Source organism: Lynx canadensis, chromosome C1 (assembly GCF_007474595.2).
Source record: "Lynx canadensis isolate LIC74 chromosome C1, mLynCan4.pri.v2, whole genome shotgun sequence".
In the NCBI taxonomy this organism is placed as follows: domain Eukaryota; kingdom Metazoa; phylum Chordata; class Mammalia; order Carnivora; family Felidae; genus Lynx; species Lynx canadensis.
Window position 1 is genome coordinate 204,855,057 of NC_044310.1, and position 25,349 is coordinate 204,880,405.

Sequence of the window (25,349 nt, forward strand, 5' to 3'; positions counted from 1 at the left end):
GCGTCTAAAAATATTTAGCAGAGGAAGTTTGCTTAGCATGACAAACATACTTAGCGATAGACATACAGAAATGTTTAAACTCTTGCTCTGGTTTTCATTAGTGGGTAAACAAAGAATTGTTAGCTACTTAAGAGGCCACAGCTCTACTGACTTCCTGGAATGTCTTCACCCTTCAAGGAGGAAATTTTGAAAACAACCCATCCCATGGAGGAAAAGAGAGTCTCTACAAGAAAATTTGGAATGTGTTAAGCTGAATACCTTTGTGCAAGTCGGTTGCTCGTGTCCCACCCACCATCTGCAGCTATATTCGCTCAGGGAAGATAATGGGAACTTCCTTTCTTAATCGGCCATGTTTACACGGTGCCCAATGTCTGGACCAATTAAGCACGTGACCAATAATTAACAAATGAAGATGAAAGCTAGGTTAAAATAGATAAGAGGGACAATGCTAGCTAGCTGACTAGAGAATATACACTCTGTATTGGGCTTCCACATTTATTCTGCTTTGGAAAGAAGGTGTTATAAGACACTGAACGTCATCCAGAAGCTGCAGTTGGAGAAAGTGTTATAGCCTAGTTGTGAATGGTTGGAATATCAGGAAGTGTCATTCAGCCAAACCCCACAGACAACTCGCAGCCGAAATTCAGAATGTCCCAGGGCTGCTGGGACAAGAAGCATCAGTAATTACTGGGAACTCTCCTTTCCCTGCCGGAGCTCCTAGGGCTTTGGGGCACAGAAAGGGTGTAGGGCACTGGTTGGCCTAATCTCCTTGATTTTCCGGAACTATCAGTCTTGTCCTCATCATCTCATTTAAATTAAAAAAAAAAGTCATGTTTGTTTTTAAAAATATATATACCATATGCAAATTTTAAAAATATGGTTTTAGAAAGAAAATAAGGTGACTAAATGGAAGGTTGTCAGACATTCCATAGCCTTTATTGCTTTATATGCTGTAGCCAAGAAAATCTTTCTCAAGATGATTCTTCCTACCCCTAGTTTCTCTCTTCCTTCCACCTCCCTGTGCTGCTGTCCAATAGGGCACTTATTAGCCACACCTTGCTATTTACATGAAAATTACTTAAAAATCAAAGAAATTAAAAATGTGCTTCCTCATTCACACTTGCTCCTTTTCAAGTATTCAATAGTGCACGTGGCTACTGGCTAATGTGTTGGACAGGGCAGGTAGAGGACAACGCCATCATCTCAAAATGTTCTATTGGATCTTAAGAATCTTCTACCTCGTAAAGTCATTCTAGGGCCAGTTCTTTGAATTTATTCTTTGACCCCCGAATAAGCAGAACCCACTAAAGAGATATTAGTAGTCCTGAATGCCACAGCACATATTGTTGGGGGTAGAGCGATTACTGTTCGTTCTTTGTTCTTTTCCTCTCCAAAAACTGTATCTTACAAACATGAGAAAAATTGTCACCTGTTAAGCCTTGTCACCCAGCTACACAAATGACCAGCAAGACCAATACTTTTTCAGGGTAGACAGTAAAATAAGGAATAAGAAGAATCGAAAGGAAGTTTCCCCAACCCCCATCTTTAACCTCACTCGAAACAATCCCAAATCACTTATTTCAGTGGGAAATAAGTACATTACTTAGATAATTCTATGAAAGAGCTATAATACTGATAGCCACATGAATTTAATGCAGGCATTTCTAAACTGAAAACACGAGACAGAGTCTAAAAATGAAATTTATTCTTAATCCAATTGTTGTACCTTGATTCAAATGTTTCTCTTCATCTGCTTCTTGTTTAGCTTTACTGTATTTACTCCGTCTATTAAAAATTTAAAAAAACACACACACAATTATTTTCAAAAGTAGTAAGCCACAAGATAAGTTCTTTGCTACCATACTATATATAAGTCAGGCAAATAAAAATACTGTGCACATTTCACAGGCAAGTAAACTGAGGTTTATGGAAAGTTTGCTGGTGAATAATGGTTTCAAACACAATCAGAACTGATTGTGTCTCTGCCTTTTTTTTTTGAGAGAGAGAGAGAAAAATCATTAGTGGGGGAGGGGAGAGAGACAATCTTAAGCTGAGGGCCGTGGAGCCCTCAGCAGAACTTGATCTCACCACTGTGAGATCATGACCTGAACCAAAATCAAGAGCTGGACGTTTAACCAACTGCACTAAACAGGTGCCCCAGAGTCTCTGCTCTTACCCACAATGTTAGAAACTAAGGTGATAAAGCAAATATTTTATAATATAATTTCAAATCTCCAGAATCAATTTCTCTTATTGAAGATAGATTATAAGTTTATTGGCTAGTTTTCCCATACATATTCCAAAGTAAAATAAGTTTCCATGGGTGAATTATGGATAAATCAAATGGCGATAATGTTCAGTATGTGATAAGTAATAGTAAGTCCTGTTGCTACAACCACAAAAACCACTACCAGAAAAAAACTCATTATCATATTATATGATATTCTTAAAACAATAGTGTTGTGGTTATTGACAAAAACCTCATTATCATATATGATATTCTTAAAACAATACTTTTGTGGTTATTGGTTTCAGCTGCTGCTTGCAAACTCCTAAATTATTAATGAAAATTTAAAAGGTAAATATTTGCGCTTTCTACTTGATCACGTTCCTTAAGAGTTTGTAGAAAACTTGAAAGAGTAAAAATGAGAAGTTTCCATTTGTAGCCGAAATCTCTTTCCAAAAAAATGGCGTATGGTCTCACATTTGGTATTCTGCTCTAAATGTCCTAAAGAAATGAGCTTTGGGTGTTACAAAAGTCTTGGGAGTCAGAAATCTTGAATACGTATCAATCTTAAATCAATAATTTTGATACGTTATATATGCATGCATGTGTGTATATATATGTGTATGTGTGTATATCACTGAAATGAATCAAAAGCTCAACTCAGTTGGTACGACGGATTTCTAAAGTTTGGGGGACGATGAGGTCAAATAAGTGAATAAGATGTGTACGTTTGTGTTTCTGTCCCAAATGTAAAGTGCACTGGAGTTCACTGGAGTTTATAATCATCTCCTAGTTTCTAGGAGCTTTACAGACAAGTTAAGTCCAGATTTCTCACAATGAGGAAACTGAGGCCATAAAGCATCTTGGCAGTGTGGTCCTATCAGAGTCTGGACCCCTGGACCCCTGAACTTTGAGCAAGTAGAGAAGGGTGGGACGATCGCGTAAAAGAGAGAACAGCAGAGAACCTAACGGGGCCGAACTGGACAACCGGAGATGCAGTCCCATCACGGTCCCCCATCAGCTCCTGATTGTCCTCGGTGCAGGATCCAGCTCTGCGATCGGGCCCTCAGGGCCTGCAGATGTCTCTCTGTGCGTTGTCATTTCCCTGCAAGTAATACCACCTTCCGCTTGTACACCGCATTTCACTTTTCAGAGTGTTCCGCACACATTATCATCCCCTCCGCTAACTGTTTACAAAGCAGGAAGCAGCTTGGTCAACAGAGACCTCAGTCACTAGAGTTAACTGCCAAGCGTGTAGAATTCTTGCATTTTTACTTTGCTTTCAACTTTTTAAAGAGCCATCGTGTCTATTATTGAATCCTATCTTCACGACAACCCCAGGGAAGTAGGCAGCCAGACAGACATGCTCAGTTCCACAGCACATGGGGCAACTGATTCACCCACGACCCTCTTAGCAAGGACAGGAGTGCGTCTCCCCTGATCTGCTCACTATTTCACATGCCCCTCGTAGTAGAGATGAAGTTATATCAAGATATCTGATGAGAGTTATTGTAATACTGTATTTTGTATCAGTATATCCACTTAAGTTGGATTCCACTGCTTTGAAAAGCCATTGCTTCATCAAGGAAACACAACACATCGAAATGTCCCGAAACCAAGCGTCTGGATGGGAGATGTAGTCCCCTCGGCCCCTCCCCACCCCCTTCCCCTTTTAAAGGAAATAGAAGTGTTAGGTCAGGGACTATGAAAACAAGATTTTATGTCAGGGAAACGCGTGGCGAGGTCCCGGGGGTGTGATAGGGTCCTGCCAGTCTGTGCGATTGTATCTTATCAGCGTTCCTAAAAGCATGATCTAAAATTACAAGTATATCTCTCGAACCACTTAAGATTTCCGATACTGATTTGAATGTCTTTCCTTTAAAGAAGCAAAACAATGCATAGAGCAGAGGAGAGCTTTGGTACCAACTTTAAATGGCCAGCGAGTCTGTCAAAAAGACCCTGAAATATCCCAATAGAAACAAGGGCCTCCAGCTGTCCAGGAGTGCAGTTATCTGTTTTACATCAAGCACCTCCATTAAATATGTGCAAAGCCAGAGGAAATGCAAAATGGCAGGGATCATTAATTATAAGGTGGCCACGCCCACCCCCTCCTCAGACTTCTAAACATAGAAGGAGGAAGTAAATTAGAGGGGAAGGTGTAGTTTTAAAGAAACTTCTTGACTTGCAGTGTTCCTTGGCGGAGAGGACCCTCCAGGAGTCCAGAAAATGCTGGGAAAGAAACACAAGAAATTACTGTTCAAAGACGAATGGTAGCCTGATTAGCTTTTCCATGATACACTGGAAACGGAAATGCCCAAGTCAGGATCCATCTGTGTCACCTGATGACTCTTTTTCCTTGGCTCAGGGTTGGACAAAGTGTACGTTAGCGTTCCAGGGAAGCCCACTGAAGTTGGGTTGGCCAGGCTGGAGGAAACCACACAGCCTAAAGAAGTGCTAACTCTAAACTGACATCCGAGGCCGATCACCTGAATGGCAGAAGGAATCCTTTGTTGCTGAAGATCTTCTAATTCCTGGGATTTGGGCAATCTGATTGTAACAGGGCGGGGTGGGGGGGGGGGGGGGGCTTGTTAGTGAATGCTCCAGAAGGAAGCCGGGACCTTTCATCTGCAGGAGGGAGAGGAAAGCCTCCCCTTCAGGTGGAGCTGGGAGGCAGAGCTGAGCCCTCCCCAGCCCTCCGTCAAAAGGGGGGCGGAATCAGCGTATTAGCAGGCATTGTTGAGGAACAGCGTGAGCCCCAACCACTGCCCTCCCAACCCATGTGTCCTTTTGGCACCTTGACTATTCAATAAAACAAACAAAACCTTGGAGGGGGAGCGTGGCAGGGGCCCAGCACAGGAAAACCCTGCTTTTATTAAAATACTAACTTCCCTGATCAAGTGGATGGATTTGATTGATGTGGTTCACTGTTCCAAAACTAATTAGCAAAAGGTAAGTAATTTATTCAGCTAAAGTGCAGATTAAAGAAGATAAAGCAATGTAATAACCAGCACGGCTCCAGGAGGACCCTTTGCAGCATTTAATGGCATCACCCATGAAGATTCATAGAGGCCATCCTTCTTTTTCCCCTTCCTTAAGCTGTCATTGTTCTTGCACCAAATGATGTCTAAATGTTCTTCATGAGCAACATTTTGAAATGGTTGGAATTGAACCGTACAATTGCACGCAAGTTGTTTAGAAATGTTCCCAGAGTACCATCTGCCCCCTCATTGTATGAATTTACATGACTCCATCAGAGCCAATTGAGGCTAACGTTTGAGTGCATTCATTCTTATGTGATCATAATATTCCAATTAGGACACCAGGCAAGATAGATATAGACTGAATGGGAACTGGCTCAGCGTTACGCGAACAGTTAGCTCCAAAGTGGAAAATCGTAGCCTTCAATCGAAGACAAAATCAACGCGCCAAGTCTGACTTTATGGTGTGTGTTAGGCGTGCACATGAATTCACAGACTGCGACTGCTCCCACCAGCCCTGAGACTCCTGAAATCGGGGTCCGCTCGGACCGTCCACGTGGGCTTTTGACGTAGGTCAGTTTTTTTCAGTTCGGAAGACATGAAAATAATCTATGCCAGTATCGGTAGCCAGGGAAGATGGATTCCTGTCCTGATCAGGCGACTAAGTAGCTGTGGGACCTCGGTTTAGTTAATTGTTTAACCTCCTCGCCAGGCCTCGAGATCCTAATGCAGAAGATGCCAGTGTTAGAATTAAGTAGTTTCCTACACCAGAGCCACGGGTATATATGTTTTCAGAAATCTTGCGGCAACCACCTCATTTATTTTCTTAGAATCAATTCACTTGTTTTTTTCTTTAATTCTAATAAAAAGGGGACAGTCAGCATACCCCAACATGAATGGACATAACAATAACCCAGTAGAACCAGCCATCATTAGAAAGTCAGTATAAAAACCTCCATGCCTGGTTATCAGGCAATACTTGTCTCTGATCACCAAAAGAGAGAGGAGAGACTCATCTTGTATTCTAGCCTCTTCTTAGAAGTTTTTCTCGAATAATCAAATATTATTTGGGGGAAGGGCACACTGGCCTAAAGCAACCCAGATTAAGAGTATTTGGGATAACCTGATGAAATCACGAATAAAGGAGCAGGGATCAGAGAAACGTTAACACATTCGATCATCGAGTCCCGGAGGTGATGACCTTCTCGCTGCATTTTATGATGTCATTGTTAACAGTCCTTTCAAAAATCACTTTAGCTAGCAATAAAGTGGTTCCACTGCGGAGACCACAAATAAATACCTGCAGCAGTATGGGGACACGGTGTCATGCTTCTGAGAGAACGCACACGCGTGGTTTGGGAGAAACTTTCTAGGGACAGCATCGCATAGATACAAGGCGAACAGCACGTAAACAGCCCCGCAGCAAGGACAGTGTGTGCCCACAAAGCTGACACGGTCTTCTAATTACAACTCAAGGGCCGGAGGACACACGGACCGTAGACGCTTCTAAAAAAATGTAAGGTAATTAGCTTAAGATCACGTGGGTGGTAAAAACATACAATACGTCTTAAGCCAACGTACTCGGCGTATCATTTCAAATACGTAAATAAAGTTTATAAATGTGGGGGTTTGATGCTTTCCCTGAGCTCCCTGAATGGTTTATACACGCAAGTTGGCCGAAAGGAAAAAGGGGATCTTCTCATTGAGAAAGGAATGGAGATTACCCTGGCTCGCCTACAGCTCAGGCTTCTCAGTAGAAAGGAAATATAGTAAATGAAACAATTGCTATCAAGGGAAAAAAAAAAAAAATTCTAGCAAGATACCAGCTGTGAGCCTGAGGCCGTTTCCTCTTTCCTCAATGACAAATTAGCACCAGACAGATTTTTCTTTGAGGTGATCAGAAGGGCTGAAACTTTTCTCGCTGTGTGGGTCCCTGCCCTCTACTTCTTAAAAAAAAAAATCTCACATGGCATCATGTGGGCCTCCGTTGGAGGGGGATCACCTTAAAAGGGGGTCTCTCCGTCTCTAGCACTGACTCCGCCATCAACATTCTGTGGCCCTAAAACGTTAAGCAGCAGCCCTATCATTTTCCAGCCAGGATATTCCACGGGTTGGTTTCCAGACTGGTCGGCGAGATCATTTGGGGGTGCCGCTCACTACCTTTCGCACTGAAAGCACGGACCAGACTTTTGTCCGCACTACCCGTCTCCTCCCTCTTCACCTGTTCTTGTCGCATTGAAACATCTGTACTGCGGCGTGACAGAACACACAGCCTGCGTGCGGAGGACAAGCAGCTGAGTGTGCATCAGCGGGTGCAAAGCCTGTCAGCTACCTGGCTCCAGGCGGCTTTCCCGTGACAGCTTTATGGCCGACACTAAAGAAGAATCAATAGGAGGGCAAGGGGTTGACATTTCATTTTCTAAAAAGTGATCCATTGAGGACCAATCACCAAGCGGTGTTTATCAGCCTTGGGAAGTGACATTTTTTTTTTAATGGGGGAGAAGGGACAAGAATCATCGCTGGGTAACTCGACAGGCTCAATTCTCGAAGGTGGGGATTCATAATTGGAAATCCGATGCATCCTCCTATCCATTCTGTCCTAAAGAATAAAGTGATCAATAAAGGCAGCATGGAAATCAAGTCATCAAGTTTGCGATTCTATGTTCTATAGCTCCAAGCTTTTAATGAGCCTGTCTTCCTGCATGACATTTTCATGCGCTTTTCCTTTCTTTTTGTCAAAGCAGAACATCCGGAAGAAACTTAGGATGGGGTGACTTCTTCCTAATTATTCCCGTTGCTTTGGTATCGTTAAGGTAACTTGAAAAGACAAAGGTAACGCTAAAGAAACGCTGGTCGCATAGACGAAGGCTCCCATCAACATCAAAGAGGAGGTTGAGACACAAGACGAGACCCACTTTCTGCAAACAAGTATCCTCTCAGATGGTTCCGAGCATCACATGGTGCTGAATTTTAGCCAAATGTTATTTTGAGGTGGAGGAAATTAAGAATTTTTTTCGTAGTTTGAGACTTTTAAATGTCTTTCCTTTCTGTTAAAAATTATTGCGATGCACCGTCAAATTTTCAGAGGCGGAAATGTGTGATAATGAAAGCAAGAGCCCATGTGATTTTCATAACCCCCCCATCCCACCATCAGAAATGGATATAGATTATTGCACACAGTTGCCTGTGTGTTTGTGTGCCCGCCATGTGGACATACGCAAGACCCAAAGGCAATGGACAAGCAAGAGGTTCATCCTGACTGACTTCCACAATCAAATGCCAGGAAAGGTAAGTCCGTCTGGAATTCAAATTCTGGGGGCGCCCGGGTGGCTCAGTCGGTTGAGCATCCGACTTTGGCTCAGGTCATGATCGCGCGGTCTGTGAGTTAGAGCCCCGCGTTGGACTGGCTGCTGCCCAGTGCAGAGCCTGCTTCAGATCCCCCTTCCCCTGCTTGCATGCTCTCTCTCTCTCTCTCTCTCTCTCTCTCTCTCTCTCAAAAATAAACATTTTTTAAAAAAATCTTAAAGAAAAAAAGTCAAATTCTGTTTAGGCCAAATTGAAGTTTCCAAAGACTGAGATATAGCAATATATGGGTACCACAGGCACGTCTATGTATGTTTCATGTGTGTAACAGAGCAAAAGGAATAAGCGGTTCGAGGTTCTTCGGGATGGAACTCACGGCTCTAATCAAACATGCTGCTGTGGACTTTGCACCGAAAAGAACAAACACAATGACAAATGTAGGTGGTGCCTGCTCACGATGAGTTCTTGTTCCATACTGTAGGAGAGTGACCGTGATTGATTTCTACAATACCGGACATTTGGGACAGTGGGAGAGGAGGCATGATATTAATAAATACATGTGACAACTGAGACCATCCAGGCAAATTAGGATATACAGTCATCACCCTAATTATAAAGTATCACAAAGGGAGGAAAAAGCACCATGGCTTGCTCAGGCCAGTGGCAATGGCCAGAGGCATTGTCGTGATATCACCGAGTTAGGTCACCAACAGCAGAGGCAGAGAGAGACAGGATACAACGGACCCTAGCCAGGGAGCCGAGCATGGCTGCTGGGTAAGCCAACAGTGGGTCTCCTATTAAGGCAACGCAATGATCCTAGACCAGTCCTGCGCCTTTCTGAGATCATTTTCCTCTTCCATTACATGAAAGCGGTTATGTTTAAGATGATCGTTTTTGACATCCCCAGGTTCTGCTTTTTTTTTTTTTTTTTAATTTTTTAAATTTGTTTTGCCAAAAGCTCCACCTTGTGAAATAGTGGACAGCATAGGGGAGTGAAGGCTGGAGAAGCCTAGAAGTGGGCACATATTGGAGCTAAGTGGCCGTTCCTCCTCCCCCCCCCCCCCCGCCCATTTCCTCGGGAGCCTCTGGGGAGGGCAACAATCAAAAACATCGGCTGCCTGGTCATTTTCATTTCTCCCTCTCTTTTCTAGATTGTTTTTCAAGTATCAAGTTAGTTTGTAGACTTTCACAGAAGAACAAGTAATCTGCTGTTTTAGATTCATCTCCAAGAACAGTGCGATGCCCACAGCCTACTTAACGGTTCTCCTTGTTGATGGCCTTTCCTGAAAGAAGATTGAGCGCGGAGCCCAATTATTTGCTTTGGTTGCAATTATTATTCACCGAACTCACATTGAAGCACCTACTGTGTGCTGACTTCTCTACTTTACCCATCAAAATTCTGTCAGTAACTCTTACGGGCAGATCTTCTAAGATCCTCTATCCCTACTTTATAAAAGGGGAAAAAAGACGGAAAGAGTTTAAGTAATACAGCTGACCAATGGTAGGGCTCAAATTTTGGACCCACGTTTTATATGGCTTCTTTTTTGCTTTGGCAGTAAGTCCGAGCTTAAGAGAGGTATAAATGTAACACCTTACAGCTCAGAGTATCTAGAAATCTCTCATTGGCTTGCTTTTCGGCTGGGTTTCCAGGAATTAGCTGGGTCTTTCCAGGACTCTCAGCTGCCACCAGTCACAGCCAACAGCTCCAGCAGGGACGTGGGGAGATCAAAGCCAAGAGCAAGGAGCTGGCCACCGCACATGCCCTGTTTATGGTGTTAATCAAAAGCCTGGGCTTTGTGGGGAGGAGACAAAAAGCTCCCTCATAAAAACCCGAGATGGGGGGTGGGGTGGGCAGTGAGTGGCTTAAGTGCTTACCTCCTGCTGATGACAAAAGCCGCAATGAGAATGACCACCAGCACCACACTGCCTGAGACGGAGACCAGGAGGACTGTGGAGTTAGCCCCATCTCCAATGATCCGGGAGGGCACTGGGAAAGACAGTGACACAACAATCACTTCTGGGAAGGTCCCAGGAGCTAGAACGTCTGTCTGCCTGGGGCACAAGTTCCAAAGTGCTGAAGCCATGTGGACCGCTCAGAGCCTCTCTTGCCCTTCGGTAAGTGCTTACACAATGGGATTTCTAAGAGAGCTTTAATGGGATGAAGACGTTCTCTGTATAACTGCGTGAAGAACTTCAACCAGAAGATTCTTTTTAAATCCCCTGGTAAACATTACCGCCCGTTGTTTTTTCTTCTTTCCGTTTCTAGTTTCAGCCCTAACGCTTATTTAATGATCTGGTGCGTTCCTTAGTGAGAAGCACACTTGGAAATTTCAAAAACGACAAGCAGGTTTGAATACTTACCCACCCCTCACCCCAAATCTATCAAAACCCTGCTTACTATTGCCCAGCTCAAAAGCCACGTCCTCTTTGAAGCCTTCCAGGAATATCCCCCCAAAATGTCAAACCCCTTCAGATTCAATTCTAGAGTACTTCCTCTTCTGTTTTTATATTCATATTTTATTTCACAACTTGTGAATAAAATTACTTTCTAGAACTGACATTGAAAATTCTTCTCTACCGTCTCCTTCTCAAGTAAGCTCAACTTTGGTTGGTTAATTACACAGGGGGAGCCATCTTATGGAAACTGCTTATTCATCGGGCATGTCCTTTGTTAACATTTTCCATTCAATCAATTAGTTGGTCCAACTCACAATGTTGAAAGATTTGATATATTGGTCCAAAGAGGCTTTTAAAAAAAAACCAACCTGACTTGGTTAAAACAGATTCCTAGAAAGAAATAAAAGGGGTGGGGGGAAAGGGGCCCCTTCTTTACTCTTCCCAGGGAGAAAACTTCCGATCTTAATGCAAGAGAGCTATGCAAGGCTCAATCGGTCCACTTAGCAGCCCTGTCTTTCATCATTTATAGAAGACTCAAAATAAAAAAATAAAGAAGAAGAAGAAAACATTTTCAATCATACAAAAAGACAGGTTAGATAATACGAAAAATGCTCTTTTCTAAATAGCATGGGATTTTCCAAGTTACAGACACCTTACTTCCACGCAGTGTTCATTGCAACAGAATGTTTGCCTGACCAAAAATGAGGTACAGCCCCTTGGATTTCACTGTAATGTGATTTCACCTAGACTGTAAAAAAGGGCCTCAGCAGCTGATACCTGTGTTGGTCGTGACCTCTAGGGGCTCACTGAAGTCTCCATAGCCGGCTGCTGTCCTGGCTCGCACATGGAACACGTAGGAAGTCAGAGGATTCAGGCCTTTGATATCCGTGTTTCTGGCAGCCGTCCGGACGATCCGGTAGCTTCGCTCATTCTGATCCTGCATCGTGGGGATGATAAAATTGGGGAAGGTGGTAAATAAATCCCTCACCTACTCTAGGCCCAATTTTAAAGGAACCAGGCCAGGGCACTCAGAAGTTGAAAGTAAGTAGAGATTGCTAAACTCTCTAAACCTTATATTCTCTTTGATGTGGGAAGTACCACTGTTACATGTTGGATGTGGAAAGACACGTGGAGTTCAGGTATGATCACCATTGACGCTGACCATATCCAGACCTTTACTTATAATCTTTTTTGAAAAGAACATCAGACGATGGTTGGTGGCTTTTCTCACTCCACAGTTGACAATTTAAGAGAAATAGCTGTAAGAAGTTCTCTTGTCTTTTTCTATTTTCTGTCTAGAAAATGTCAAAAATGTTGTAATCTGGTTTCAGTGAAAAATAAATCCTGTCCCTTTTCTGCTTTTAATAAAGAAGCCAATAAGTGATTATCTTTAAAAAGAAAGAGAAGTCAATTGTTCATTTTCTAGACAATCTTGAATGCAAATAGCTCTCTTCAGAATCCTGTCCTTTATGAGAGACAAGTTATTTGTAAAAATAATGTCTTTCTATAACTTTAAGAGGCTGAAAAATGTAATTTTCCTTCCCCGATTTTCTATTAAAAGTCATCAAAACCCACACCTTGATTCTGAATAGCAGTGATCTACTTAAACAGATCATTATTTCGACTTTTATGAGTCACTCTCACTGATAGAAGGCTTATATATAAGAACTTCTTCACTATCTTGATTCCCATTACTCGAAAGAAAAAAAAAGTGGTTATATTAGAACACAATGTATTTTTCCTATTTTTCAAGATAACTGATTTAATACATAAAATTCATAATTGGATTCGATTGGGGAACAAAATGCATTTGGTTTTGAAATTCACTGGTACTCTGGATTTACAACTGGCTAAGAACTAGAGAGGCAAAGGAAGAAAGGAGGGAAGGGAGAAAGGGAGGGAGGGAACAGAAAGAAGGAAGGAAGGAAAGAAGCTTGCTCATCCAAGTAATACCTTCTCGTAATACTTGACTTCATACTCCAAGATCACCCCATTGGGTCTATCTGGTTCCAGCCAAGCCAGAGCAACACTGTACCTTGTGACTTCTTTAGCCTGGACCAAAGCAATGGACGATGGTGCTATTGGGAAAACAAACAAACAAACAAACAAATGAAAACAAAAGACATCTTGCTTTAATGGGGAAGAAAATGGCGGTCTCAGTCAATAATTTCATTCTACTTAAGAAGAGCGTCAAGGATTGTCTTGTCGTCCCCCCCCCCCCCCGTCCCCATTTCACTCCTTCCCAGGACAGAGGCGTACCAGTCGTATGATTCTCTTGAATACCGTGGCATACGGTTTGTCTTAGAAAGATAACCTCTGAAGTAAGAGCCTGGTCGGTCCACAGGCCTGTGGCGTCACCTCCACAGAGTTTGCAGCCATGTCTCACAAAAGGCTGGAGGTACAGAGAACACCGCCTGCTTCTTTATTTTGGCAAGCCAGGAAAGGCACTGGAAGAGCTCCTCTTGAGCTGAGGAACACTGCACCTCATCCCACCTCCAGAGTCATCTTACAGATCTTTAATTTTATACCAGCAGGGGAATTTGCAACTCTTCCCGGAGTACTGTAGGACACGCAAAGAATCTATATCCTTTCCAACATAGATAAAAGTACTGTTCCATTGTAGCTACGTCTGCCGTGTGGCACGATGATGCAAATTATGATGAACCCAAATAAAGCGACGATGTTCTCTCTGCACATGTGTGACGTTTGGCAGCTATTTTTACAGAAGCTGAGATCTTGCTTTTGCCTCTTGAGGAGCAAACTTTCTTCATTCCCCGAAAACAGACACAAAAACGGTCCTCTACCGGGTGTGTTGTCGGGGGGGGGGTATTTTGAGATCTTTAAAACCAGGCTGCCCTCTTCTTCCTTGTGACGGTCACATCTCCAGCCCGCTGTTGTCGAGCTCTGCTGTGACTGACAATGACACAAATGTGCCATTACAGGGAGAAGAGGGGCATTCATGAAATCTGTAATCTTACCTAACAAAGCTGGTCTGTACAACCAGAGATTAGGGGGATCTTCCTAAATTGAATGCGTATTCTTGTTTGTTACCAAATCGGGGGAAAACTCGAAAACAGACATCAAACAATGGCCCCTGGGGAGCAACATCATAGTGTCCTGCTCTTTCCCAGCACACACACGACAGCCAAACCCTAACTCAGAGGAAACAAGAGAACAAGTGAAAATTAATTGTCACTAAAAATGAACTGGGGCTAACTTCAAACACGCTTGACCATATCTGACAGGTATCCTGATGGAAAAGAAAGCAACCAGAGATGCCATCATCCCACAAGGGAACCTTCCAGCTCAAGTTAATCCAGCAGGGAGCACCTCCGGGAGGCCTGGATTGGGCGGCCTGGCATCTCCCCTTAGGGGTGCTTCAAGAGGGCGCGTGCGCGTCCCCACGCGCGGGCACACGCACCCACCCTGCCCTATTTCTCTCTCCCTCTCCTTCTCCCCGGAAGCTATTCCAGACTGAATCTCAGGCATAAACACAAGTGAAAGATACAGTGGATACACATGTCCTCCATCAAAGGCAACCCCAAGGTTAGTAACAATACCCAACTGGATGCACAGAGAGCTGTGTGCCGCAGCCATATGGAAGCCACTGAACATCTGAAGAAAATGAAAACCGGAAATGTGCTCATTAGCGGCATTAGGCTTCCCTCCCCCAACACACACAGACGCACACGCACGTTTTTCCTCTCTCTCTCCTTCCGGTTGACACGGAAGCATTGTCCAGCAAAATGCCAGCAGCGACTTTCTGAAATACGGAGATCGCAAGAAGGCTAAGAAAGCTGCCCGGCTGTGAAAAGCTATTTCACTCCAGGCAATAAATACATTGCCTAACAGAGCACTTTAGCATACACTCCATAAAAAGGGGCTCTTAAACTCCGATGTTCGGGATTGGAAAGTGAAACAGAAAAGGCAAGGACTTAGAAAGAAAGCGGTGGGGGTGAGGGTGGGGGTGGGGTGGGGGGGGATCATAAAGTTATAAAATGGACTTTCTCCTCAGAAACGGCCTGGGTCAGATCCTGATAAGTGGCAGATTCTCGGGAAAGAATTGCGCGGCTGCCCTTGGGGCGCCCTGACGAACTGAGCTGGGTTTCTCTCTGGCTGGGTTACCGCTAAACTGCTGCACGTGGGCCCTGAACCTGATTTCCATTTTAGAAGGTGGGGCGGCAGGGTTTCCGTGCCCACTGAAGGGGAAGATGAACGCAACCGAAGTGCTCACAATATCGCAGGCAGGGAGTTCACAGCACAATCACGTGCACTAATAGAATATCCCTAATGCGGCTCGAGGCGGAGAATCCGTGCGCACAAATGTGCAAAGAAACCAACCGTGCGCGCTCTGGCTCGGCTGTCGTAAACACGGGAGAAAACGAGACAGAAAGAGAAATGCAGCGGCCTTCTAATTCCCGAAAGGTATTATGCCGTGTGGCTGTCATGTCTGAAGTCTTTCTGAACGGACGTGTTCAGGAAAGCCTGTGTACCAGGCCACAGGGACAAAGGCATTCCGTCGCCAAGTGAGATTGAGGAAATATACCAACTGCACAGCAGTCTAACAGGGCAGCCCTTCCTTCCCCGGAGGAGAGCGTCTTACCTTCGCTGGCACAAAGACACCGGTCTGGAAACTCTGGGCTTCACCGCACTGCCACTCTGGAGGAAAGAGGCAATCTGGGCCACATCGTAAGCCACGTAGGGGGTTCTTCCCTCGCCCTTCCTACCCTGCTTCCAATCCAGCCTCCAACTCCACATCTGGAAGCCATCGCCTGCCACGTGGGCCCGGCTGCAGCTCGCTTCCCCAGATGAGGCAGTTGGCAATGGCACTTCTCGATCGTTCTCCTACCCCAGTGGTCCCCGAGCTCGTTTTCTCATGCCGTCCATGTAGCTGCTGCCGCATCCCTCTGCGACGGGTACTGTGCTTTCAGAGATATTTTTCATGAGCCAACACCCTCTATTGACTCGAGTTGTACTTAGAAAGAAAGCCCCATTCCTGATATACATGAAATCTTGTTACCACTGGCAGTTAATAGCGGGTAGCCATAAAAATGAATATGGAAATAAACAATGCTATCAAGGTTGGCTGGACATTCTTGCCTCCTCTCCGTGCCTTACCAAAAATAGAGATAAGCCCCGGGTGAGAGACGCATTGAGGATAATCCCCGCACCAGGTTGAGATTCTGGAGTCACTGAGAGAGAACTGGGAAGAAACAAACTTTCACACAGGGCAACTCAGTATTACAGAACGGTCCACGTGGACTTTCACTAACATGATCTCTGACGCCACCATTGGGATGTTTCCACATTTTGGTAAATCCCGTCGAGTCCTTGTCAACTAGAAAGGTTTCGGATCCCGGGTCCAGACACCCCAGGGCTCTGTCCTCTGCTAACAAATTTGCAAGACGATCTACTGATAGAATAACAGATTGAACACTCTCCTCCCTCAAAGATAACAAATCGGTGCCTTAGTTCCAAAGAGGGCCCCTCACCATAGGGGAAATTTGGGTCAACATAAAAACACCAAGCAGGGGGTGGCTGGGTGACTCAAGTCAGTTGAGTGTCTACTGTTGGGGTCAGCTCGGGTCACGATCTCAAGGTTCGTCCGTTTGAGCTCCACGTCAGGCTCCGTGCTGTCAGTGCAGAGCCTGATTAGGATTCTCTCTCTCTCTCTCTCTCTCTCTCTCTCTCTCTATCTTTATCTCCCCCTCCCTCCCTCATTCTTTCTCTTTCTCTCTTAAAATAAATTAAAAAAAAAAAAACTTAAAAAATAAAATAAACACCAAGAAAAAAAAAGGTCCTGCTTGCCTCTCAGTTCTCTGGCTTACATTCTGAAAACCGTGGACACATAGTTTTTCCTCAGTACTGACTAACTCATCCACTAAGCACATACTTAGTGAGCACCAAGAGAACAAGGAAAAGCTAGGAAGGGGCAGACAAATCGGAATCAAATCCAGTCCTTGGTATCAAATTAAGACCCATCGTATCCATCAGCTTGTTTTTTAAGTTTATTTATTTTGAGAGAGAGAGAGAGAGAGAGTGGGAGGGGCAGAGAGACAGGAAGACCCAGAATCCGAAGCAGGCTCCAGGCTCTGAGCTGTCAGCACAGAGCCCAGTGCGGGGCTCGAACTCATGGACCGCAGATCATGACCTGAGCCGAATTCCGACGCCCAGCTGACTGAGCCACCCCAGGAGCCAAAGGAAATTTTTATAATAGTCTCACAGAGAAGACACCCATTTTTTTTATTTTATTTTGAAAAATTTTTTTTTTCAACGTTATTTATTTTGGGACAGAGAGAGACAGAGCATGAACGGGGGAGGGGCAGAGAGAGAGGGAGACACAGAATCGGAAACAGGCTCCAGGCTCCGAGCCATCAGCCCAGAGCCTGACGCGGGGCTCGAACTCACGGACCGCGAGATCGTGACCTGGCTGAAGTCGGACGCTTAACCGACTGCGCAACCCAGGCGCCCCGAGAAGACACCCATTTTCTAGAACTCAAGAGGAGACAGTTCCTGGTAACCTCTTCTTTTCCAGATTCTCCCATAGTGACGGACAGAAGTACGAGGTGAGGTGGGCGCTTCCTTACCCCACTGTGGTTTTAGACACGCAATACACCTGCTGAAGAGTCAGAGGAAAAGTCGGGAGGAAGCGGAAGGCTGATGAAAGTATACTCAGTTGAAGAAAAAGACGCGTCTTAGGTTGGAAGCATTCCTACCTACCCACAGACTTCCCTCATAAAACAGATGTTTGCTTTAAGGAAAGTTTTGTGCCCCCGGACATAAGGAAGAATTCTTCCGTGGCTAGAGTTTTGGAATAACACACAACGAGGACAGCTGGTCATGCTAGTCAACAGTAACATGGTTGAGAAAGATGACTGATGGATGTGAAAATCACAAAGGCAAGAACTACTCTGGGGTAGTTTGAAAGAAAGGTTTGTGACTTAATTCAATTAAGTCCTTAATTTTCACGTGTTAGGAGCAGTATTTCCAATGACCGACAGATGTCCACTTTCCTGTCCTGAGATGCTGTCTGTCATCTGAGACCACATCCTATTAATCTCAAGGGTATTCGGTAGTTTTTAATCCAAACCATATTCTCTATTTCCTTTCCTTTTCGCTTACAAATCGCGCTGACATAACCGTTCAGTCATTCGACAAATGCCCTTTAAGCCTCTGCTCGAAGAACTTAAAATCCAAAGAGCTAAGGAGACATTTATGTTTAGACAGTTAAGCGCTCTCTGGCCAAATAAAGATAGTGGCTAAGATGAGGAGACAGAATAGGTAGGAGGGCATCGCAAATTGCAGAAAGAACTCTGGAAGGATTTGGAGTAAAGCTGGTGAAACACGGTCAAGATTAGGAGGGACCGACAAGAGGCAGAAAGGGGAAAGACGGCTGAATAGAGGTGTACCTGCTCCAAGTATGACTGGAAATTTCAAGAAAACACTTAGCACTCTGACTCTGTGAGCACGGAGGGCTCATCTAGGACATGTGAAATGAGATAACGATGAAAATATATTTGATTCATATACTTACAAGTATTCTTTGCTTTAGTAATTTGGTGGGAAGACCAATGACTTCTAGAAGGATTGGGGGGCAAAATTCTGGGTTTGAAATTTACCAGCTGCCATCTTGGGCAGTCGCTCAACTTCCTTCACTCCATTCTCCCATTTCTGAACCAGCTTCCTCTCAGATACAAGCATGTGAGTTACGAGAATGTACACTCCACAAAAGTAGGGCTTTCCCTTGTTCATATCTATACCCAAACTATTCAAGACCGTGTCTGGCACACAGTGAGTGCTCTATAATTTGTCAAACGAATAAAAGTGAACTATATGTGAAATAGAGCTTAAAAAATCTTTGTAGACACCGACATGTTTTCTAAATATAAGTACCAGAAGTAAGTCATCCCTAAAACAACTTTTTATCCTGCACCTGTTTCAGATGACCTTTTTGTGGGTCTGGTTCTGCTATTTAAGTTAACTAAGCTATTGACAATTAGGACTAAAGCAAAGGACAATTCTAATTATAAACGGAGTCTCTGTTTTCTAAGAGATATGAGATGCTTCTGAACTTCTTTCAAGCACACAGGTTGTAAAATGTCACTCAAATGTGAGTTGACATTAAAACTAGTTTCCACTGCACCTGTTACAGACAGCATTTTGAGGGATTTGTTCTTTTGGTGACGGAGGTGTTGACAGTCCTCTCTGGATTTCACCTCTATATCCGGAGGGTATGTAAATAGTTCTCCTAACCACAAGGTACCGTGGTGGTGAGATCTCTCCCACCAAGTCATAATCCTGAATCCAGAAAGGGCCCTAAGCATCTCTCTTGTTTTGTAAGACCAGAGTGATCTCCAAAGATGCGCTAATGTAAACAAAGTCCATCCCCGCCAGAAGAAGCCATTAGGTACCACGTGGATCCCCGAAATCCCACCAAAAGGACATCACTGATGAAGTGTCAGGGTAATAGAGTACAGAACCCTATGTAATCAGGTTAAGGGCAGCAAGATTAAGCATGTGGAACAGATATCTTTCCGCACACTCATTGAAAACAAGTAAAATGGTAGTAAAATATCATTTTTTTAAAGATGGACCAAAAACCATTGAGGATGAAAGAAAAAAAAAAACTCACCAAAGCTTGAAGGTTGAATGATCTGAGCTTTCTACTAGAAGCCAACATAAATTATCCCCCCCCCCTTCAAATAATTCTGTATTCAGAATTCCACATATCCCTGGGAAATTGAGAATGCTTTCTGAATAGAATCCCCATTTGCTATGTACCTGTGGTTACGCTTGGTGGGAGACCTGGCCCCATGCACGCAGAAAGCACATGTGGGTTTTATCTCCTTGTGTGTTTTTGATAGACAGAAACAGCACAGATTCGGGGGCTCTATCATGACTCTCTAACGGTGGTACATTTCACAAGGAAGAATTACAGGAGATGCTTTGATGTCAAACAGAGGAGGCTCCTTTTAAGCAAATGGTAAATTTAACTTTCTTTGGTTCAAAGCTCAGCAGTTCTCCTTGCTCCCCACCGACGCGAGTGCTACAATTTTCTTTTATTCGCTTCCTCAATGACTTGCCATTAAACACCTACAAGTCATTTTACTGCAGCAGTTTGGTACTTCTGACACCCAAATAGGATGGAGAGGAGAAAAAAAAAAAGATAAGGAGCAAAGAAAGGCAGGAAGGAGTTGCTGTGAATCACCGCGGGCCATCAAACTGTTTGCTTGGGTCCAGTATCAGGAGCGATGAATTAAAAACAGTTCGGAGGACTTGGGGCGGGGGGGAGGGGGAAAGCACTGAAACAGACCGACTGCATTTCACTACTGGCCCAAATTAGGAGGGCGGAGGGAGGAAGGCAGGAAATAAACAGATGCAGTGAAAGGTCTCCAGCCTGCAGGCAAGGAAGAGTGAAAACAGCCTTTTATGAAAGTCAAGAAACCAAAAGCCAAGGATGTCAGTGGTACAACAATGCCCAGTGCTTAGAGGGAAAAGGACTTAACCACAGCGGGGTTCCCCCTCCCCAGGATCTGAATGTAAAGGGATGATGTTTACTTAAGGGGTCTTTCACGGATAGGAAAAATAAACCCGAAGTTTATACATATCTCTGCTTAATGCAAATGGCATATTTAAATTTATTACTTGAGCTTAAGGTGGTTTTTGTTCCCCCCTTTCTTTCTCATTTCAACACCGCAGCTCTGATTTGCTCTTTATCAAAGGTTTGTGCATTTTAAAACGCTGTCAGGCATCAAAATTAAATGCTCCAGAACACTAATGATATCCTTGTGATTAAGGGTTTTGTCGTCACAGCAATGCTAAGAACTCTCGTGCTAATATTAATTGCTTTCTTCACATCCCACCAAAGGGAGGGAAGGATTTCTCCTCTGAGCTTTGTACGACCAACGGCATTGAACAACACTGTAATTTTGTTTTGTTTTTTTTTTTACTATTATCATCGCGGTCTTTTAGAGTACTCAACAGTGTGCCGTGTTTCATTTTATTTTATTTTTTTTAAGTTTATTCATTTCCTTTGAAAGAGACAGAGAGAGAGAGAGAGAGAGAGCACAAGCCGGAGAGGAGCAGAGAGGACACTCAGAATCCAGTGCCCTCGGCGCACAGCCCTATGTGGGGCTCGAACTCAGGAACTTGAGATCTTGCAAGAATGGAATGGTCCTGAGCCACCCAGGCGCCCGCAGTGTTTTCATATACACATGATTTCGTTTGCAATACACTCAACCAGCTGGGTTAGCCCTCCGTTATTTTTTAGGTAAAAGTCATTAAGACTGCACTCCTGTCCACCCTCCTCGATACATCACCAATGTAAGAACGCCACTCTGCACCCCACAGCTTTTAGCTGCTGTACCATTAATAAGCACCTAAGCACATTCTATCATAGTCAAGAAATAAATCTGTAAAATTGTTGTTTTTTTTTTTAAAAGGTACCGAGGGGCGCCTGGGTGGCTCAGTCGGTTGAGCGACCGACTTCGTTTCAGGTCACGATCTCATGGTTTGTGAGTTCGAGCCCCGCGTCGGGTTCTGTGCTGACAGCTCAGAGCCTGGAGCTTGCTTCGGATTCTGTGTCTCCCTCTCTCTCTCTGCGCCTCCCCCACTGTCTCTCTCTGTCTCAGAAATAAATAAATATCAAAGAAATTAAAAAAAAAAAAAGGTACCGAGAAAGTTGATGATTCCAAAATCGATACTGAATTATTTTCCTATTCAACAAAAGATCTAGAACCAAATTCTCAATTGAAGCCTTTAGAAGACTCTGGATTAAATGAAGCTCATTTATATTTAAATATGGATGTATTAATATTAATTAAGCATACACTTAAAATATAGGAGGGATGCATTTTTTTTTCCAGAAGGTGATTTCTTTCCAAGGTCAGTACAAAGAGTCTATTTTAAACAATACTAATAAAGTAAGCAGGGCACCATAACACTTACCAAAAGATACAACAGACCCATGCTTACAACGATTTTCAGAATCTCATTTTGGGAGACTCCTGGTGCTTTCAGTAAGTGATCCAAGAGTAAGACTTTACAAAACACTAAGCTCAGACTCTTAATTTACTTAGTTTTCCAGAGGAATGGGTGGCAGGTGATCTTAGAAAAACCTTTTATAGGGAGCTATTAGCCATATTTTAAATGACGGAATGTGATATTCTTCCCTTTCGTGTTAAATATCTGCAGAAGAAAGGTGAAGGTGTTGGGATTAACCTCTGTGGCTAACTGCCCAGAAGATGAGAGCCCCCCCTCCCCTAAATAACTGTTTCTGTGGGCGCCTGGGGGGCTCAGTCGGTCAAGCGTCTGACTCTTGGTTTCAGCTCAGGTCATGATCTCACGGTTCGTGAGTTCAACCCCTGCATCAGGCTCTGCACTGATAGTGCCTGGTTGGGATTCTGTCTCCCTCCCTCCCTCTCTCTCTCTCTCTCTCTCCTTCCCCTGCTCACTCTCCCTGTCTCTCAAAATAAATAAACTTCAAAAACTTTTAAAGAAAGAATAAATAACTGTTCTGGGATGGAGCTGCTCAGACAGGGACTACATTTCCCTTACATGTCAGATGGTTCACGTGACTGAATTTCAGCAAGGGAATGTGGGTTTAAGTGACTATTCCTCTTCTAGGCCCGGTCTTTGGGTTCTTCCATCCTCTCTAACTTACAGTCTGCCCACTGGATGTTGATGCCCACGTCCGTCTTGAAAGCTTTCCCACCAACCCCTCCCTCATCACCACCCGCTGGCTGTAACTTGGGCAAGAAATAATTTTAATGTTTATTTATTTTTAAGACAGGGACAGAGCATGAACGGGGGAGGGGCAGAGAGAGAGGGAGACGCAGAATCGAAAAGCAGGCTCCAGGCTGCGAGCGGTCAGCACAGAGCCCGACGCGGGGCTCGAACTCACGGACCGCGAGATCGTGACCTGAGCCGAAGTCGGACGCTTAACCGACAGAGCCACCCAGGCGCCCCTAAGAAATAATTTTAAATGTCAGTTAACCTACTCACTGACATTTGGGGTTACAGCAGATATTCATTCAGGTCAAGTGTAGCCATTTGGCAAAAAGAAAAAAAGGGCATTTTTCGAATACCGTTTTCATATAATAACTAACTAAAGTGTAGTGTGTTGTGGCTACAGAAGATTGAGCGGTGGTCTAAAGCTGCCTGAATGGCCTTCAGGTCCCCTCTTGGGGATGCACCTATGACCATGCACCGTGAGCAGATATCGACGCACTCCTCCGGCGAGCGTGGCCCTGAGGTCGGCCCTGCCCGGAATAGAAGATGCAGGTTTGCAGGGACACGATCGGCCACGGGTCTTTTACCCGTGAGTGGATTCAGCAGAGTCCCACATTCCTGGGCTCAAAGATTCCGCTGAGTTCGTCTTAACGTTAAACGGGAAAAGACAGTGGTGTTCTCCAGATGGCTCGGTTGAGTTTTCTTTTCAGAAAAGGGTTCCTCTTCGTTGCCTAGTTACCAGCTGGCGTGGCCTGGGCCACGTGAATTGGAGGAAAACAGAGAAGAATGGGCAAATGAGCAAATACTGGTCTCCTCGGTGAGGCCCTTGGGCACACAGGTAACATCGCTTCATCCTTGCATCTCCTCTGAAGCGCTTATAATTATCCCCTTTGAATTCATATCTGCAAACTTAGGTAATACACAGAAGTTCAGTGATCGGACCAGCGCTATAAAATGAAATTTTTAAGCCCAAGAGTGCCTGCCTCACAAGCATACAATCCTCCTACCGTATGACGCACCTGTAAACACACGCTCAACAAGTGAGCATTTATTGAGTAACTACTACGTGCCCAGCACTGTTTCAAAGGCCTTGAATAAATTAATCCTATCGCCCTCACGAAAACCCTATGAGGCAGGTATTATTATTGTTCTCCTTTTACAGATCAGGAAACGAAGGCACAGAGGGTTTGAAGAGCTTTCCCCCAGTGACAGCATATAAACAGTGAATTCACAAGTCCAGTCCCGGAGCCCACAGTTTTCAACCCCTGAGCCACAAAAGGCCTCTGGTCTCTCCCCTCCTTGCACTGGTAAGAAATGAGAGATCTGAACGTTAAATGGCTTGCTCTCCTGCAGCAGCGTTAGTAACAGAGCAAATCTTAGGTCTGCTCTAAGTCAGTCAGGTACAGGGCCACCTATGTGCATTCCTGCTTGCCAGAAATCCAGAGGTAATTGAGACATGACCTCTGTGTCTAGACAAAGCTTAAAGCTTTCACAGATGGATCACCTCATGAGAGAACTACTTAGAGGGCTAAGGGAAGAATTGTCTAAAATGGAAAAATTCAATTGCAAAATAAAACAACAGTATGTGAAGCTAGGGAAGGTGGAGGGAGTACGGGGCAAGCCTGTGGAAGGTTGGCGACGTTCTATTCTTTGCCCTGGTTTATGGCGGCACAGGTGTTCGCTTTGGGATAATTCATTGACTATATGTTTATGTCTCATCCACTCTTCTGTATGTGTGTATATTTCATAATCAAAAGGCTATAAAAGACAAAGAAAAGCGTTAACTAAGGGTATTAGGGATGGAATACGAAAATTAATATTAGACCCATCCAAAATGTTTAATCTTTTGGGTAAAGGTCTAAAGGTGTCATGAAAGGTCTAAGTTTTTGCAGCTTAGGACTTTTGTAACGAGTTAATCGTTCTGTTTCATATTTGAGCCGTACAGCAATCCCTGCTCTCTGTAGTAAAGAAAGTGTATTAATTAAATGCTTGTTTTACTATTTTTTAAGGTCTATTTATTTTTGAGAGAGAGAGAGAGAGAAAGCCTGCCTGCACGTGCACGAGGGGCAGAGAGAGAGGGAGACAGAAGATCAGCTGTCAGCACAGAGCCCGACGTGAGCCTGGAACTCACCAACCACGGGATCATGACCTGAGCTGAAGTCGGATGCCTAACCGACTGAGCCACCCAGGCACCCCTTACTTTTTAAAAATTAGTATCTTAGGGGCACCTGATCTCATGGTTCCCAAGTTCGAGCCCCGGGTCGGGCCCTGCGCTGGCAGCTTAGAGCCTGGAGGCTGTTTCGGATTCTGTGTCTCCCTCTCTGTCTTCCCCTCCCCTGCTCGCGCTCTGTCTCTCTCCCTCTCAAAAGGAAATAAACATTAAAAACATAAAAAAATAAAATAAAATAACAATTACCGTCTTAAATTAGCATTACTACCTGTATAGCCATACCGTCAGTTGTAGAATCACAAGTGAGTAACAGCTCAACTTGGAACCGAGGCACGTATCCCCCAGAATAACGGGATGGCTTAGGGGCACCGAGTGTCTCTGCTGTAGTTCAAGTGTGTATTCTGTTTCCTCTGAGAGCGGCTTGTTTTACTTTCTATTTGCTTACTAAGAAACTTGTTGGCAGGTTCCAATCAGGGTAGCCCAACATTTGCCAACAGAAACATGGCAGGATTCAGTGTGTATTTCCTGTTAAGTACGAATGCCA

The 25,349-nt window shown here is 44.3% G+C and overlaps 1 protein-coding gene across 3 annotated transcripts in view; it reads right to left on the reverse strand.

Moving 5' to 3' along the window:
• Positions 1 to 25,349, reverse strand: part of EPHA4 (EPH receptor A4) — a 151,657-nt gene that overhangs the window by 23,382 nt on the left and 102,926 nt on the right. For all 3 annotated transcript variants that reach the window (XR_003971064.2, XM_030326654.2, XM_030326655.2), the window contains exons 6-9: positions 12,859 to 12,983; positions 11,683 to 11,842; positions 10,384 to 10,495; positions 1,727 to 1,785 (exon numbers count right to left, since the gene is read on the reverse strand). Coding sequence is in view for 2 of the 3 variants with exons in the window: in XM_030326654.2 (XP_030182514.1) it covers positions 1,727 to 1,785; positions 10,384 to 10,495; positions 11,683 to 11,842; positions 12,859 to 12,983 (456 nt within the window). In the remaining variant the exon portion in view is untranslated. The remainder of the gene's footprint in view (positions 1 to 1,726; positions 1,786 to 10,383; positions 10,496 to 11,682; positions 11,843 to 12,858; positions 12,984 to 25,349) is intronic.